This window comes from Salvelinus sp. IW2-2015, linkage group LG4p (assembly GCF_002910315.2).
Source record: "Salvelinus sp. IW2-2015 linkage group LG4p, ASM291031v2, whole genome shotgun sequence".
NCBI classification, from domain to species: domain Eukaryota; kingdom Metazoa; phylum Chordata; class Actinopteri; order Salmoniformes; family Salmonidae; genus Salvelinus; species Salvelinus sp. IW2-2015.
The window spans coordinates 20,803,260-20,821,382 of NC_036841.1; the positions used below are offsets into that span (position 1 = coordinate 20,803,260).

The following is an 18,123-nucleotide window of genomic DNA, read 5'->3' on the forward strand; positions in this document are numbered from 1 at the left end:
ACACTTCAATTAGCCTCTCGTCCTCCCTGCCGCTAAAAATCCGATTGCGAGCCATGTTGGGGACAAGGCAGGTCATTAAAACATCCTCAAAAACCCACAAGATTTACTGTAGGCAATGGATTTAGGTTGCATTTGCTGACAGACCTACCTGCACTCACCCTCGCCTCCCCAGATGGAATAAAAGCTATCTAGTGGTAATTGCAGAGGAAAAACTGATTTTGTGGTGTCAGAAACACTCTGTTTGCCCTCTCATTTCTCTCTGCTCTTGCTTGGATTGCTGCCCCTTTCCTGGTGGCCCTCATCCATTCCACTCAACGCTCGGCTGCTGTTCCAGGCCCATTTGAGTGTAGTCTGGCTGCTTGAGTACACTGTGCTGAGGTCTTTGAGGGGTATTTGAGACAGAGGCTCCTTGTGTATCAGCTCTTGTCTCTGATGTGGCAAAACTGTCTGAAAGCAGTGGGGAGTCTGTCAGGAAGATACACTTGATACAGAGGACGGGGTGCATTTCATTTCCCTATTGTGACATCAAAACGACATGCCTAATGTCAATAGTGAGGGACTCTCGATTACACACTAACTATGTGAACAGCAAACCAACTAGGACTAAAAACGTTTTAGTCGTTTGTCAAACAATAGAGTTCTAAAGTTACTGTTGGAAGGCAGCTGTTGCATGCTCTGATTACTGACAGCTGTTCACAACTTTGTAACGTCACCATCTCAAACACTTAAACAGAGTGCTTCACTCAGCATGATAGCATCTCCACTCTGAGGTGCTAGTCTGGGCTGCTATGCTGGTTTTGAAGTTTTTGTTAGTGAAGCCTTTGAGATACTATTCTTTCAGATGATGTGTGGATTACGATTAGGTAGTGGAAGTTTTGTGTAATACAGTATATATAGCTTTTCAGGATCTAACGAGTCTGAGGAGCCAAGACCCAAACGGTTCTGTTTTTGAATGCACAGGATGTCCTTCTAAATGCATCCAGGAACCCACAGCTTTCAATAAATGATGTGACGAAGCTACCACGTAACATCAATATTCACTCGAATTGACCAATGAACAAATATGATCACTCTCACGTGTTGTCTACTCTCCAGAATAGCAATATACTTTATGCCATACTAATGGATAACGAGACTTTGCATTTGTAGAATAGTTCCATTCTACAGTGTCTTCCCATACCATCCCCCAGCTATTAATTGCCACAGTCTGGACCAAGTTAAACTCTCTCCACGCCCCACACTGCCTTGCAGGATCCTCTTCATTTTCTGGGATCTTCAATGATTTTGTGTCCCATTAAATGTTTTCCCTCTTACACCAGAAGTTATGCAGGATTATAATAATTGAAAAAAATGGGCTGATTTACATTTAAATAGAAAATCAGTGTCTTCCTAATAACAATGTGCTATAATCCACCTTAACTATCATCCAAGGAGGTTAAGTTGTGAAATGTTACATGCAGCGGCCCATGGATCCTTTTCCTTGTGGGCCCTCCTGGGATCCTAACCCTGGCGCCTGACCATTCCCCTTTGAGGAGAGAGGAGGAGAGTGAGACAGAGGGAGGAGGTGTGGCATTGAGTCCACATAGTGTACTATCCCATTAGTTTATTATTTTTCAGGTTTGCCTGTAGATTGCATGACACACTGAGTGTGATGCCTGCTTTTATCTGTTGTGTGGGTATAATTGAAAGGGAGGAGTTGCAGATTTCAAGTCTCTATCCTTAGGTATAGTGGCATGTAAACCAAAAGGGTGGCAGACCTTGGGCAGATTCGACCACGTTATAACAATCTGCTGTTAAAGACCATAAGAAACATCTTGTTTTAAGGCATGCTTCAGCCCAACACCTGTTTCTGGATAGTAAAAGTTTGTTCTATCTATTGTTTTCTAAACACTGTACATTAAAATTCCACACCCCTGATTTGTACCTCCCAGCGAGAGAGCATGATGAGGCTAAGAGAGTTCAATCTCTCCAACCACCGCATCTCACAAAGACGCGGTGGTTGGAACCAAAAATCTAAAATGTGGACTCCAGACCAAAGGACAAATTTCCACCAGACTAATGTCCATTGCTCGTGTTTCTTGGCCCAAGCAAGTTGCTTCTTATTATTGGTGTTCTTTAGCAGTGGTTTCTTTGTAGCAATTTGACCATGAAGGCCTGATTCACAGTCTCCTCTGAACAGTTGATGTTGAGATGTGTCTGTTACTTGAACTCTGTGAAGCATTTATTTGGGCTGCAATTTATGAGGCTGGTAACTCTAATGAACTTATCCTCTGCAGCAGAGGTTACTCTGGGTCTTCCATTCCTGTGCCGGTCTTCATGAGAGCCAGTTTCATCATAGCACTTGATGGATTTTGCAACTGCACTTGAAGAAACTTTCAAAGTTCTTGACATTTTCAATATAGACTGACCTTCATGTCTTAAAGTAATGATGTGGCTATTTTAATAATCTTAAATATAAAATGTATTTTGATTTGTTCAACACTTTTTTGGTTACTGCATGATTCCATATGTGTTATTTCATAGTTTTGATGTCTTCACTACTATTCTACAATGTAGAAAATAGTTAAAATAAAGAAAATAAAGAAAAACCCTTGAATGAGTAGGTGTTCTAAACATTTGACCAGTAGTGTATGACCTAAAAGGTCTTGTATTGTGAACTCTCAAATGTAAAACCGAAGATAGTCTCGCTGAACACATCTATAGCCAGTCATTGGTAAGCCCATACGTGTAAAATGTCATGTAATAACTAATGAGCCATAACCACAGCCTTTACAATGCAGTGAATGCTTATAATGTCCCTTTATTAAGCTGTGTAGCACTTTCCCTAATGAAATTCATGTCTGCTTGTCACGTACAGGTAAATTAGTTGGTGCTAAACTGGATATATAGGTTTGAGTTTGATCAATTCATAGGATAGTGAGCAGCTTCTCTGACAGTGTCAATATCATATGCTGTACAAAGTACACAATACTTTCCCTGTCTATTTCTCGCTCTCCGTCAATGTCCTGGCATTCAATGTTTTCCCCTGCACTCTTCTCTCTGGGTTTTTCATCGGGGATAGATTGTGCATCACTTAACCGAGGCCCCTCCATTGCTTCAGGTGTGCATGGTTTCTCTGTGAACTAATTTCATAGTCATTAGGAGAACTGGGGAACATGTGAAAAGTGTTCTGCTGACTGAGGCACAATGGTTAAAGCATCAAAGCAAGCAGAGTACCTATTTTCTAATACTTCACCTCGAAAGTGTCAGTCATAAGAAGGATGGGATCCACAAGCCTATTTTTCACTGGAGGGATTTTCAGAACAATCAGAGCTCTAACTATCTGTCTGATCCTGCATGCTAAAAGAAGCATAAACTCTGCCCCAAGCACTGTCATTACTACTGAAGACTGTTGAACAGAAATGTAAAAACAATTCATGCATTTTTATTATTATTTAGAAGACCAGATATATATAATATGGTCCATTCTATAACATTTAGCACATTGTGCAGTGAAGAATTTAAATACTTTAGAGATCAGGCAAGATAGGTGTATTATATTATTCACTAGAATGTATTTGATTTCAATTACTGTGCTATGTCAAATAGTGGTCATAAGAAAAGATCATATAACTATCGCTTTAATCTTCCAATTGTTATACTTTAAAGTAACTATCCAGTGAAAATCACAGTTGTAAAAGTTTGTATTATGTTAACTTATACCCAAACTATGTTATTGACTCGTCATATTCTTCCGGCACTTCCTTGGACACTGTGCTATCTAACCTCCAAACGAGCTTCAATGCCATACAACACTCCTTCCGTGGCCTCCAACTGCTCTTAAACGCTAGTAAAACCAAATGCATGCTTTTCAACCGTTCGCTGCCTGCACCCGCACGCCCGACTAGCATCACCACCCTGGACGGTTCCGACCTAGAATATGTGGACATTATCTATGTACCTAGGTGTCTTGGCATAGACGTGCCAAATCTCTCCTTCCAGATCATCATATCAAACATCTCCAATCCAAAAATCAAATCAAGAATCGCGTTTCTATTCCGCTCAAAGCCCCTCACTCACGCGCGGCCAAAACTTACCCTAGGTAAAAAACTGACTTCCTACCGACCGTCGACTTCGCGATTGTCTATCTAACAAAATAGCTTCCAATTACTCTACTCAGCAAACTGGATGCAGTTTATCACAGCTGCCATTCGTTTTGTTTACTAAAGCACCTTAGTGACGACCGACCACTGCGACCTGTATGCCCAGTCGGCTGGCCCTCGCTCATGTCGTCGTCAGACCCACTGGCTCCAGGTCCGATCTACAAGGGCTATGCTAGTAATAAGTGCGCCTTATCTCAGTTCAGCTGGTCACTGATGCTACACCCACCCGAGCAAAGTCGCTGACAAAAAATGGACGGCGCCAGCAGGGTGTAATCTCACTGATTCATCCCTAAAAGCCTAAAAACCTCATTGGACGCCTTTCCTTCCAGTTCTCTGCTTGGCCTGCGACTGGAACGAATTAGCAAAATCTCTGAAGTTGGAGACTTTATATCTCGCTTCAACAACTTAAAAATCGTTCGCTTGCCGAGCACGCCTAACGAGTGCGCTGCAGCTGTAGACATAGTCCATCTAAACTACCCACCCAATTACCTACTCACCCCATACTGCTTTTATTTATTACTTTTCTGCTTTCTTTGCACACCAGTATATCTCTTCTGTGCACATGATCAATCTTGATGATTATCACTCAAGTGTTAATCTGACTAATTTGTATTATTTCGGATTTATTGGCCTACCCATGCTCGTTTGCGAACACATATGGTATATAGATTCTCTTTTTTTTCTACCATGTTATTGACTTTACATTGTTTACATCCATTTGTAAGCTCTGTGTTGTCTGTGTCACCACATGCTATGCTTAATCTTGCTCAGGTCGCACGTTGCAAACTGAGAGACTTGTCTCAACTAGCCTTCCTGGTTAAATAAAGGTGAAATAAAAAAATAAAAAAATGATTTAAAAAAAATATTAAAGTCTTGTTTTTTTCTCATAAACATGGATGTTGTTTGGCTCATTAGCTGAGCTGCCCAATCAGTGGTCTACTCAATGGATCGGTATACAAGCATTACCATTTGCTTTGTTGGGGATACGACTACATCATTCAAACACAGGAAAAGCTCTTTTTTTAACTTTCTTATGGCTTTGCAAGGGGCAGATATGGAAGTAGCTGGATGAAAAGGTGCATCCAGAGGTGCCCAGAGTAGAACGGCCTGCTCCTACAGTTCATAGTGGCTTAATATGTCGATTATTATTAGTATTGGATAGAAAACACTCGGCACGTTTCTAAAACTGTTTGAATTATGGTCTGTACTGTTAACAGAACTCAATGCCAGGCAAAAACGAGGAAAAAATCAAACAGGGAAGTGGAAACTCTGAGAAGCTGGTAGATTTTCAACCAAGCTTCCCATTGAAATTAACAGCTGGAAGATAATGGATGATTTTCACTTCTACGGACTTCCTCTAGAATGTCAACAGTCAACAGAACTTTGTCTTGATGACGTCTACTGTGAAGGGTGGGGCCGAAGGAGAAAGGACAATGATAACCGACTGCCATGAGTGACCATTCTTCGACCATTAGGGGCGTTCACAATAAGAGGGAGCTCCTTTCCATCGCTCATCTGAAGTCAATGTAATTCTCCGGTTGGAACGTTATTCAAGATTATGTTTCAACAACATTCTAGAATATTGATTCAATACATCGTTTGACATGTTTCTACGGACTGTTACGGAACTTTTGGACATTTCGTCAGGTTTTAGTGAACACGCTTCCCTGACGTTGGATTTGTATAGCAAACACGCAACAAAAATAGCTATTTGGATATAAATGATGGACATCACCGAAAAAAACGAACATTTCTTGTGGAAGTGGGAGTCCTGGAAGTGCATTCCGACGAAGATCAGCAAAGGTAAGAGAAGATTTATAATGCTTTTTATGAGTTTTGTTGACTGCACAATTTGGGCGGGTAACTGTATGGCTTGCTTTTGTGGCTGACCGCTGTTTTCAGAATATTGAATATTGTGTTTTGCCGTAAAGCTTTTTGAAATCTGACACAGCGGTTGCATTAAGAATAAGTGTATCTTTAATTCTGTGTAAAACATGTATCTTTCATCAAAGTTTATGATGAGTATTTCTGTTATTTGACGTGACTCTCTGCAATTTCTCCGGATATTTTGGAGGCATTTCTGAACATGGCGCCAATGTAAACGGAGGTTTTTGGATATAAATATGAACTTAATCGAACAAGACATATATGTATTGTGTAATGTGAAGTCATCTATGAGTGTCATCTGATGAAGATCATCAAAGGTTAGTGATTCATTTTATCTCTATTTGTGCTATTTGTGACTCCTGTCTTTGGCTGGAAAAATGGCTGAATATTTCTTTGAGTTGGTGGTGACCTAACATAATCGTTTGTGGTGCTTTCGCTGAAAAGCCTATTTGAAATCGGACACTTTGGTGGGATTAACAACAAGATTACCTTTAAAATGGTATAAGACACATGTATGTTTGAGGAATTTTAATTATGAGATTTCTGTTGTTTGAATTTGGCGCCCTGCACTTTCACTGGCTGTTGTCATATCATCCCGTTAACGGGATTATGACTCCTTGCCTGCCTTGACCTACCGGTTGCCTGCACCTTTTACTGTAACAAACTCGGAGACTCGTACTATCTGCCTCCTGTGTCTGCCTCTGGGTCTTAGCCTGAGCCGTGATAGTACGAACTGGCCATGACTGACCCAGCAGACTCGGACCAGCCCTGCAATGGTGTCTCCTCCCCAGGAGCCATCATTGGAAGACACAAGGAGTTACTGCAAAGCCTTATGGAGGGACTCCATACCCTGGCAGAACGCCATGGCCATGCGTTGAATACATTGCTGGAGCAATTCCGCAGATTCCCAACTAGCCAGCAAGCCACAACAGTAACCCCGCCACCAGCGACGCTTCTTCCCAGCCTACCCCGGTGTCCCGAGAACCTCGCTTACCTCCTCCGGAGCACTACTCTGGAGATTCTGGAACCTGCCACGGAGTACCAGGATTTACGGGAGGTTTTCACCTCTGCCCACGCCACATCTCTTCCTACACATTGGATCTATGACCGTGCTATCAACCTTCTCCCGGGCACCACACCGCCTCAACTTCATTCCCTGTTGGGTGCGGACACCAAAGCGATGGAAGGGTACATTGAGAACTCTCTCGCTGCAGGGATTATACGTCCATAATCCCCACCGGTGCAGGGTTCTTCTTTGTGGAGAAGAAGGGCAAGATTCTGCATCCGTGTATCGACTACTGGGGTCTTAATGTCATTACCGCTACCACTCATCTCCTCTGCTTTCGAGCCGCTCCAGGGGGTGGTCATCTTCTCCAAGTTGGACCTTCGGAATGCCTACCAACACCCTTGCTTCCCCCATCTCTGCACTCACCTTTCCCAAGGTTCCGTTCATGGTCTCTAGCGGTTGACTGGGCATTCTCAGACCTCAAGTAGTGACTCACTACAGCTCCCATCTTAATCCATCCAGACCCGTCCCATTAGTTTGTGGTGGAGGACGACGCCTCGGATGTCGGAGTGGGGGCTGTTCTGTCCCAGCGTTCTGGCTAGGACCGAAAGCTGCTTCCCTGCACCTTTCTTTCCCATCGTCTTAACCTCTCTGGGATATGTGGGACGCTAGCAACATCCAGTGAAAATGCAGAGTGCCAAATTCAAATAAATTACTATATTAATTAAACTTTCATGAAATCACACATGCAATACACCAAATTAAAGCTACACTTGTTATGAATCCAGACAAAATGTCAGATTTCAAAAAGGCTTTACGGCGAAAGCAAACAATGATATTATCTGAGGACAGCACCCCAGTAAACAAACACAGACAATCCTATTTCAACCCTCCAGGCGCGACACAAAACACAGAAATAAAGATATAATTCATGCCTTACCTTTTGACGAGCTTCTTCTGTTGGCACTCCAATATGTCCCATAAACATCACAAATGGTCCTTTCGTTCGATTAATTCCGTTGATATATATCCAAAATGTCAATTTATTTGGCGCGTTTGATCCAGAAAAAAAACGGTTCCAACTTGCGCAACGTGACTACAAAATATCACATAAGTTACCTGTAAGCTTTGTCCAAACATTTCAAACTACTTTTGCAATACAACTTTAGGTATTTTTTTACGTAAATAATTGATACAATTTAAGACGGGATGTCTGTGTTCAATACCAGGGGAAAACAAAGTGTGGCTAGCTTTCAGGTCACGCGCCTCTAACAAAGAATACACTTCCCTCGAGCCTCATTCTGAACAGTGCTACTTCTTAATATCTCAAAGGAAAAACCTCAACCAATTTCTAAAGACTGTTGACATAGAGTGGAAGCGATAGGAACTGCAAGAAGGTCCCTTAGAAATCGGGATTCCCAATGAAAMTTCATTGAAAAGAGAGTGACCTCAAAAAAAAAAATCTGAATTGTTTGTCCTCGGGATTTTGCCTGCTAAATAAGTTCCGTTATACTCACAGACATGATTCAAACAGTTTTAGAAACTTCAGAGTGTTTTCTTTTCAAATCTACTAATAATATGCATATCCTAGCTTCTGGGCCTGAGTAGCAGGCAGTTTACTTTGGACACGCTTTTCATCCGGACATGAAAATACTGCCACCTATCCCAGAGAAGTTAACCCCACTGAGAGGAACTATGATGTGGGAAATCGAGAATTACTCGCAGTTAAGATGACGTTGGAGGAGTGGAGGCACTGGTTAGAAAGGGAACATCCATTCTTGGTGTGGATAGACCATAAGATCCTGGAATATCTCCGCACCGTCAAGAGGCTCAACTCCAGGCAGTTGAGATGGGCCCTTATTCACTTGTTTCCATTTCACTATCTCCTACAGCCCGGGGTCCAAGAATGTGAAGCCTGACGCACTCTCAGGTCTGTACAGCTACCACACCATCCCTACTTCCTGTCTAGTGATGACCCTCCCTACTTCCTGTCTAGTGGCTGATATCATCTGGGGAATAGAGAGTCTGGTCCGCAAGGATAACTGGATGTTTGTCCCAGACTCTGCCCGTGCTCTGGTCCTGGAATGAGCTCATTCTTTGAGACTCACCTGTTATCCTGGCTCCCATCGGACCTTGGTTTTCATCCGACAATGTTTTTGATTGCCCACCATGGTTACTGAAGTCTCCACGTTCATTGCCGCCTGTGTGTGCGCAGAACAAGACTCCGCGGCAAGCTCCGGCTGGCCTACTTCAACCACTCCCTGTTCCTCACCGCCCCTGGTCCCATACATCCTAGGACTTTGTCCGTCAGACGGCAACACCACTATCCTTACGGTGATGGATAGGTTTTCCAAAGCCGTCCATTTTATCTCCCGTCCTAAGTTGCCCTCAGCTAAGGAGACGGCCCAGCTCATGTTGCAGCACATCTTCCGGATCCATGGACTTCCGGTTGACATGGTCTCTGATCGCGGTCCTCAGTTCTCAAACCGATTCTGGAAGTCGTTCTGTGTTGTCTCCCAGCCTGTCCTCTGGTTTTCATCTCCAGTCTAAAGGCCATTCGGAGCGAGCCAATCAGGACCTGGAGATGACTCTTCGTTGCCTCTTCTCCACCAATCCCACCACCTGGAGCCAGTAACTCGTGTGGGTGGAATATGCCCATAACACCCTTCCCTGATCTGCTACTGGTCTCTCGCCTTTTGAGCGTTCCCTGGGATATCAGCCCCCACTCTTCCCTGAACAAGAGGAAGAGGTCAGCATACCTTCTACCTAGATGTTCGACAGTCACTGTCACCGTACCTGGAAGAGAGCCCGGACCACTCTTCTCAAAACCACCTCCATCTATTGACGACAGGCGGACCGCCACCGGACCCCTGCTCCCTGCTACCATTCGGGATCTGCCCCTCCAGATGGAGTTCGCACCCTCCGTACACATCCCACTTTCATGTATCTTGAATTAAACCGCTGTGGCACAGCCAATTGTCTCCTGTTTCCGACCAGCGTGTTCCGTGTTTCTTGTGCTCTAGTTTTTGCTTTTCCTAGTCTTCCCAGTTCTGACCTTTCTGCCTGTCCTGACCCTGAACCTGCCTGTTGTCCTGTACCTGCTGACTCTGATTTGGATTACAACTCTTTGCCTGCATTGACCCACCGATTGCCTGCCCCTTGTTCTGTAATAAACTCTGAGACTCGTACTATCCGCCTCCTGTGTCTGCATCTGGGTCTTAGCCTGAGCCGTGATAACAACACTACAAGATTCTGGTCTTCGTGTCCAATGAATCATATTCAATCAAATCATTGAATCAAATGAACAGGGTATCTTTAGATGACAACTCGTCAAATGTGTCTGAGTGTGCAGCATGCATATTACATTAAATCATTTTCTTTCTTGGATTGCTATTCATTTATTTTACAGTAATTATGTTCTAACCAAGCTATTTTGATTGATGTGTATGTCAACTGTATCGTATTTGAACTATAATTTTTTTACTTCTTAAAATGAGTTTTGCACTGTGTGATTAAGTTCCAATCAACTGTTATGTGTCACATGCTTCGTAAACAACAGAACAATAATAACACAAGGATAAACATACCTTGAGAAACGATAACTTGGCTATGTACACGGTGTACCAGTATCGAGTCAATGTGCAGGGGTACGAGGTAATTGAGGTAGATATATACATATAGGTAGAGGTAAAGTGGCTAGGCAACAGGATAAATAATTAACAGTAGCAGCAGCGTATGTGATGAAGTTGCACTATTTTCAAATGTCAGAACAGAAGAGTTTTTGCCAAAGTAAGAGTTATGCTGGACATCGTGTCCAATGAATTCTATTCAATCAAATCATTAAAGTTAACAAGGACTCTTTAGATGACAACTCGTCAAATGTGTCTCAGTGTGCAGCATGCATATTACATTGAATATGAAAATGTAAACCCAGTGCTGATGCTGCTTAATTCTTGTCGAAAAATCAATTTCAGCTGATTTATGAATTGTCAAGGCCTCCCCACTAATTGGGGTAGCTTAATCAATGGCAGCAGGCCACAGAAACAACCTTTGATGAGATCTCATCTCCAATACTCCTTGACACGAGCACTAGCCTTGGTCTTAAAAAAAACACATAATCAATACCATCATCACTTTAGCTGTCTTCCTCTAAACTGTATTTCTTACTCTCCCTTTTTCCTTCCCATCCCATTTCTTATCTTCTCACTCTTAATGAAATCCACACACATAACTTAGCAGCATTCTCCACTGGACAGATTGATTTCCACCCACCACAGTGCAATTGAACTGTACTGTAAGGAGGGGATGGGAATGTTCCCTTAGTGCTTCACTTCCCCTGGGCATTGGCTTTCAGCGTTATCTTCCATACCTCATGGCCTTTACAATTGGCTCAATAGGGTGGCCTATAGTGTGCTTTACTAAGCAGAAATGTCTCAGCCTTAGACCATACTGTAGGTTCCTCTGGCTCATCAACACTTAGGAACAGAATGAACCATGGGTATGGCCCAAATACTACTGTCTCTCAAGGCATTGGCTGATATTTTAATATATTGATAAGAATATGACAAGGATAGTATTACAGAAAATACGTAATCAGTGAAGGTGATAAAGCCATCTTCATCATTATTCAACCACTGTGAAGACTTTAGAGAAAAATATAAGTTCTTACTGAGTTGGGTCAGTTCATTTGAATTATCTTTTTGTATCTCTTCACTTGTCCAATTCGTCACATTCCTACCTTACAGGCTAAATCTTATTTAAGATCTGTCTCTACTCCTCCGACACCTACTGCCTCAATACACACCATGGAAGACCTTGTAGTGCTGCATACAGATTCAGTTTAGGTTCTGTAAGGATTACTGGTCAAAACAAGATCAACAAGTAGACATTATGTGAGAAGAAGGGCTTAAGCTGTAAAACATTTTGTGGAAATGCCTTACAACACAAAACAATCTATGAATATTAAACAATGTTTGGACTTCATAGTCTCCATTTCGTATGAAAGGAAGAATCTCGTGAGATAACATTTAAATGCAAAGTCTTAAAAAAGCACATTAATAGTATAGTGGAAAGCATGTCCCGTAGATGAGTGCCCATGGATTTTACAGCAGTCATCATCAGACAGTGTTATTAAACCTTTGAAATGAACGCTTGAGAGAAAAAAGTCACAAATTAGTAAAAAAAAAAAACTGCTGACAGAGACTAGACGAGAGAGAGCCTGTGCTAAATATTGTCATGAAGTTAATTAATGAAAAACCCAATAAAGTCAGAACAAAGCCCACTGTCTTTGGAGCTTGGGAATAATGCAATCTTGTCAAGAGTTTGGGAGGCTGCAGAGGACTTTTTTATTGAATAAGTTTATGATAGCCAGGCTCTGGGACTGGAGAAGTTGATTAATTATGCAAGTATAGCATGCATTTTTTATTTCCTTGTGTTGAAAATGAACTGGAAGACAGTGTCAAGGGAAAGCTCAAATCTACTTTAGCATGTTGTTTCGGTGCATCTTTGTATTGTACTATTTACAATAGCAGAGGCCAGGCTTAATTAATGGCAGGTTGTCATATGCCTTTCCGTCAGGTGTGCCATGATCGTAGGCAGCCATTGCTTTTTTGTTTGTTTATTTTTGATTAACCCTTCCCTCTTCAGAAAACAAATATATGTTTGTATTTTTTACAGCTTTTCTGCTACGTATACATACATTTTACATATACAATTTACATACATATGTTGACTACACATTTTACATACATGGTACTTTTATTTAAAGCAGTCACATAACAATAATGCATTACCTGTCACGTTTCTGACCTTATTTCCTTTGTTTAGTCTTTATTTAGTTGGTCAGGACAGGAGTTGGGTGGGTATTATCTATGTTGTCTGTTTCTATGTGGGGTTTTCTCGTTTGGCCTGATATGGTTCTCAATCAGAGGCAGCTGTCATTCATTGTCTCTGATTGGGAACCATATTTAGGTAGCCTGTTTTGTATTGTGGGTTGTGGGTTATTGTCTATGTGTAGTGTTTGTGTCAGCACTAGTTTTCATTAGCTTCACGTTCGTCGTTTATTGTTTTGTATTAGTTTGTCAAGTGTTCTTCATTTTCGTCTTCGTTAAATAAATCAAGTATGTATTAATTTCACGCTGCGCCTTGGTCCTCCTCTCTTCAACGTTACGACGATCGTGACATTACCAAAGCTAAGCTCTTTAATCCCACCCCTCAACCACTCTCAGCCCATCCCACCTATCTGTCACCCCCTGACCTTTAGAGAGACTTTTTATTTCTCTATTTGGTTAGGTCAGGTTGTGATTTGGGTGGGAATTCTATGTTCTATATTTCTTTGTTTTTTGGCCAGTGTGGTTCCCAATCAGAGGCATCAGATGTCTCTGATTGGGAATCATACTTAGGCAGCTTGTTTTGCCACCTTAGTTTGTGGGATGTTGTTATTGTAAAGCTCTGTGTAGCCTACCGAACGATACGTTTGTTTTCCTTTTGTTGTTTTTGGATGTTCATTTTTAATAAAGATAAAATGTACGCCTACCACACTGCACCTTGGTCCGATGTTTTCGACGAGCGTAACAGAATCACCATAGACCACCCTCATTTGGATTCCACGTGCCATATATTTTTCAATTCTCCTGTGATGTTTTTCCATACATGTTGAACATTTCTAATCTTATAGTATCCAGAGATTGTGAGCTAAAGATGAAAACCTTTCCTACGAGTATTATTATATTATTTATTGACTGACTATGGCTTTCCAAATCGCCCAACACTGGTGTTTGTAAGGTTAATTTTAAGTGAATGTTGTGATTGAAGTCACTTGGCTCTGTCATATCCTCACATGGTCTCTCCTATCATTGCTATGCAGACGACACACAATTAATCTTCTCCTTTCCCCCCTCTGATAACCAGGTGGTGAATCGCATCTCTGCATGTCTGGCAGACATATCAGTGTGGATGACGGATCACCACCTCAAGCTGAACCTCGGCAAGACGGAGCTGCTCTTCCTCCCGGGGAAGGACTGCCCGTTCCATGATCTCGCCATCACGGTTGACAACTCCATTGTGTCCTCCTCCCAGAGTGCTAAGAACCTTGGCGTGATCCTGGACAACACCCTGTCGTTCTCAACTAACATCAAGGCGGTGACCCGTTCCTGTAGGTTCATGCTCTACAACATTCGCAGAGTACGACCCTGCCTCACGCAGGAAGCGGCGCAGGTCCTAATCCAGGCACTTGTCATCTCCCGTCTGGATTACTGCAACACCTGTCTCTTATACACATCTAGATGTGTATAAGAGACAGGTCCTAATCCAGGCACTTGTCATCTCCCGTCTGGATTACTGCAACTCGCTGTTGGCTGGGCTCCCTGCCTGTGCCATTAAACCCCTACAACTCATCCAGAACGCCGCAGCCCGTCTGGTGTTCAACTTTCCCAAGTTCTCTCACGTCACCCCGCTCCTCCGCTCTCTCCACTGGCTTCCAGTTGAAGCTCGCATCCGCTACAAGACCATGGTGCTTGCCTACGGAGCTGTGAGGGGAACGGCACCTCCGTACCTTCAGGCTCTGATCAGGCCCTACACCCAAACAAGGGCACTGCGTTCATCCACCTCTGGCCTGCTCGCCTCCCTACCTCTGAGGATGTACAGTTCCCGCTCAGCCCAGTCAAAACTGTTCGCTGCTCTGGCACCCCAATGGTGGAACAAACTCCCTCACGACGCCAGGTCAGCGGAGTCAATCACCACCTTCCGGAGACACCTGAAACCCCACCTCTTTAAGGAATACCTAGGATAGGATAAAGTAATCCTTCTAACCTCCCACCCTTAAAAGAGTTAGATGCACTATTGTAAAGTGGTTGTTCCACTGGATATCATAAGGTGAATGCACCAATTTGTAAGTCGCTCTGGATAAGAGCGTCTGCTAAATGACTTAAATGTAAATGTAATGTAAATGTGATTATTTAACCCTTCCTGAACCAAGCTACACAGGGGCAATACCAGAAAAAAAATTATTGTAATTCTGTCTATTCGCAGCAAAATCTACAGAGCTGAGATTGTTGTATGCCCCATATATATATATATATATATATCATTCTGTTTGTGGCAAGAATTTAGAATAATAATTTAAATCGAAAAACTTGAAGGGTTGAATCAAGTGTTGTTTTTTGGACCAGTTCATGAACCACGTGCCATGGAATCGGTACATCAAAAATCTCTTCCCATTTATTTAGCAACTTGTAAAAAATCTCTCCCACAATTTATTTAGCAACTTATTTAGACAATTTGTATCTTTAATAAATGGCAGGCAAACAAGTTCCTTACCTTCTCCCTTTTTCCACTTGCCTCCTCCATTTTTGTGGAAATGCTCTAATCAATTGGTTGTAAGTTTGGATTGAGCAGACATTCCAATTAAATATTTTTTTCCCTCATCAATCTACACACAATACCCCATAATGGAAAAGCAAAAACTGTTTTTTTAATGTTTACTAGTTTATTAAACTTTTTTTTTTTTATATCACATTTACATAAGTATTCAGTACTTTGTTGAAGTACCTTGGGCAGCAATTACAGCATCGAGTCTTTTCGGTATGACTCTACAAGCTTGGCACACCTGTATTTGGAGAGTTCCTCCCATTCTTCTCTGCAGATCCTCTCAAGCTCTGTCAGGTAGGATGGGGAGCTTTGCCTGCACAGCTATTTTCAGGTCTCTCCAGAGATGTTCGATCGGGGTCAAGTCTGGGCTCTAGCTGGGCCACTCAAGGACATTCAGAGACTTGTCCCGAAGCCACTCCTGCGTTGTCTTGGCTGTGTTCTTAGGGTTGCTGTCCTGTTGGAAGGTGACCCTTCCCCTCAGTCTTAGGTCCTGAGTGCTCTGGAGCAGGTTTTCATCATGAATCTCTATTTTTTGCTCCGTTCATCTTTCCCTCGATCCTGACTAGTCTCTCAGTCCCTGCCTTTGAAAAACATCCCCACAGCATGATGCTGCCACCACCATGCTTCACCGTAGGGATGGTGCCAGGTTTCTTTCAAATGTGAGGCTTTGCATTCAAGGCAAAGAGTTCACTCTTGGTTTCATCAGACCAGAAAATCTACTTTCTCATGGTCTGAGAGTCTTTAGGTGTCTTTTGGCAAACTCCGAGCGCGCCAAGGGGTCTGAAAACTTTCCGAAAGGCACTCTATTTTTGATTGCTGCATATGTGACATAACTCCTCCGTTTCTATTCATGGCCATAATAAATAGATATGGAGACAATGGACAGCCTCTTAAAAGCTCAATACTTTCTGAGAAGTAACCATTATTATAAAATATGACTAGAATTGTATATAAATTCAAACGCCTTTTCAAATCTGCTATGAAGGCCAGGTCTGGTATTTTTGATCTTTCATAATGTTCAATTGTTTCAAGTAATTGTCATATTTTATCTCCATTATGTATAATCCATGTAAAAGAAAATGTCTGATCAGGATTAACAATATCTGGGCAAACCTTTTTTATTCTATGTGCTATTCATTTCGCCAGGATTTTCGCATCACAACATTAAAGTGCAAGAGTCCTCCAGTTTTTTAAATGGACTGGATCTTTATACTTACCACTTACCACTTGGGTCCTCTTTTAGTAGTAATGAAATCAGACATTCTTGTTAAGTGCCTGAAAGTAATTAAAACATGCTAATAATGGATCTTTGAGTACATCTAGAAAGGTCTGATATAACTCTACTGGTATACCATCAAGCCCTGGTGTTTTTCCAAAGTGAAAAGACTTAGTTGCCTCAAAAAGTTCCTCTTCTGTATGTTGGCCTTCACACAGGTTTTTCTGTAAGTTTGTTAATTTTACATTATTGTTATTATTAGTAAAAAAATCCTTACAGTTAACATCATTCAGTGGAAATGGAGGAGACTGAAAAGAAAACATATGCTTAAAAAATTAAAAAAATGTAATATGGTGAATCATTTGTAATGAGTTTCTGTAAATTGTTTTTGGTAGCATTTCTATGCCGAAGATTCGAGAGAAAAATTGTTGTGCATTTTCACCTTTTTCCATCCAGTTTGCTTTATTTTTGGAATACATTACACTTGATCATTCTTAAATATTTCCCTTTCAATTATTTTTGTTTTTCCTCTAACCTATTTTGTCCCTCTATAGTATCGTTTCATTACCATCTACCTGCACTGTTATTTCCTCTATTTACTTTATTAGTCTCATCTCTTTTGACCTAAACTGCTTTTGTTTGAAGACGGCGCCAGAGAAGATGGCTGACGCTTTAGGTGCTCCTAACTGATTGTGTTTTTATGTTCGTTTTTTTGCGTTGTTTGTAACTTATTTTCTTACTTATTTTGTACATAATGTTGCTGCTACCATCTCTTATGCCCGGAAATGACTTCTGGACATCAGAACAGTGATTATTCACCACGAACTGGCAGAAGCTTTTTTTTCCTTTAACGAGTCCGAAGAGCCCGACGTGAACGACATACTGCTTTCCCGGGAACAGGCCAAAATCCTGTAGGCGATCAAATAAACCCCCCCCTACCTTCTGTTCTACTAGCTAACGTGCAATCATTGGAAAATAAAATTGACGACCTACGAGGAAGATTAAACTACAAATGGGACATTAAAAGTTGTAATATCTTATGCTTCACAGAGTCGTAGGCTGAACAACGACATTATCAACATACAGCTGGCTGGTTATACACTGTATCGGCAGGATAGAACAGCGTGGTCGGGTAAGCCAAGGGGTGGTGGACTATGCATACAGTAAGTCTAAATTTGACACAGTTAGACTCTAAAATTAGGTGTCTGCCTTATGTGCAAAATTACTGCCCTCAAGCTATTATTTCCCCTTTAAACTAAGAAGTTAATAATTGACAAACTAAACTCAGCAAAAAAAAGAGACGGCCTTTCACTGTCAAGTGCGTTTATTTTCAGCAAACTTAACAAAAAGTAAATATTTGTATGAACATAACAAGATTCAACAACTGAAACATAAACTGAACAAGTTCCACAGACATGTGACTAACAGAAATTGAATAATGTGTCCCTGAACAAAGGGGGGGGTAAAAATCAAAAGTAACAGTCAGTATCTTGTGTGGCCACCAG

At 41.8% G+C, this 18,123-nt stretch overlaps 1 protein-coding gene across 1 annotated transcript; it reads left to right on the forward strand.

Moving 5' to 3' along the window:
• The first annotated feature begins 13,907 nt into the window (after positions 1-13,907).
• On the forward strand, positions 13,908-14,835 carry LOC139023542 (uncharacterized). The gene is made up of 2 exons (XM_070436882.1): positions 13,908-14,250; positions 14,336-14,835. Exons 1-2 carry the CDS (start codon positions 13,990-13,992, stop codon positions 14,822-14,824), a joined length of 750 nt encoding a protein of 249 aa, XP_070292983.1. The 5' UTR covers positions 13,908-13,989; the 3' UTR covers positions 14,825-14,835.
• Positions 14,836-18,123: the final 3,288 nt, after the last annotated feature.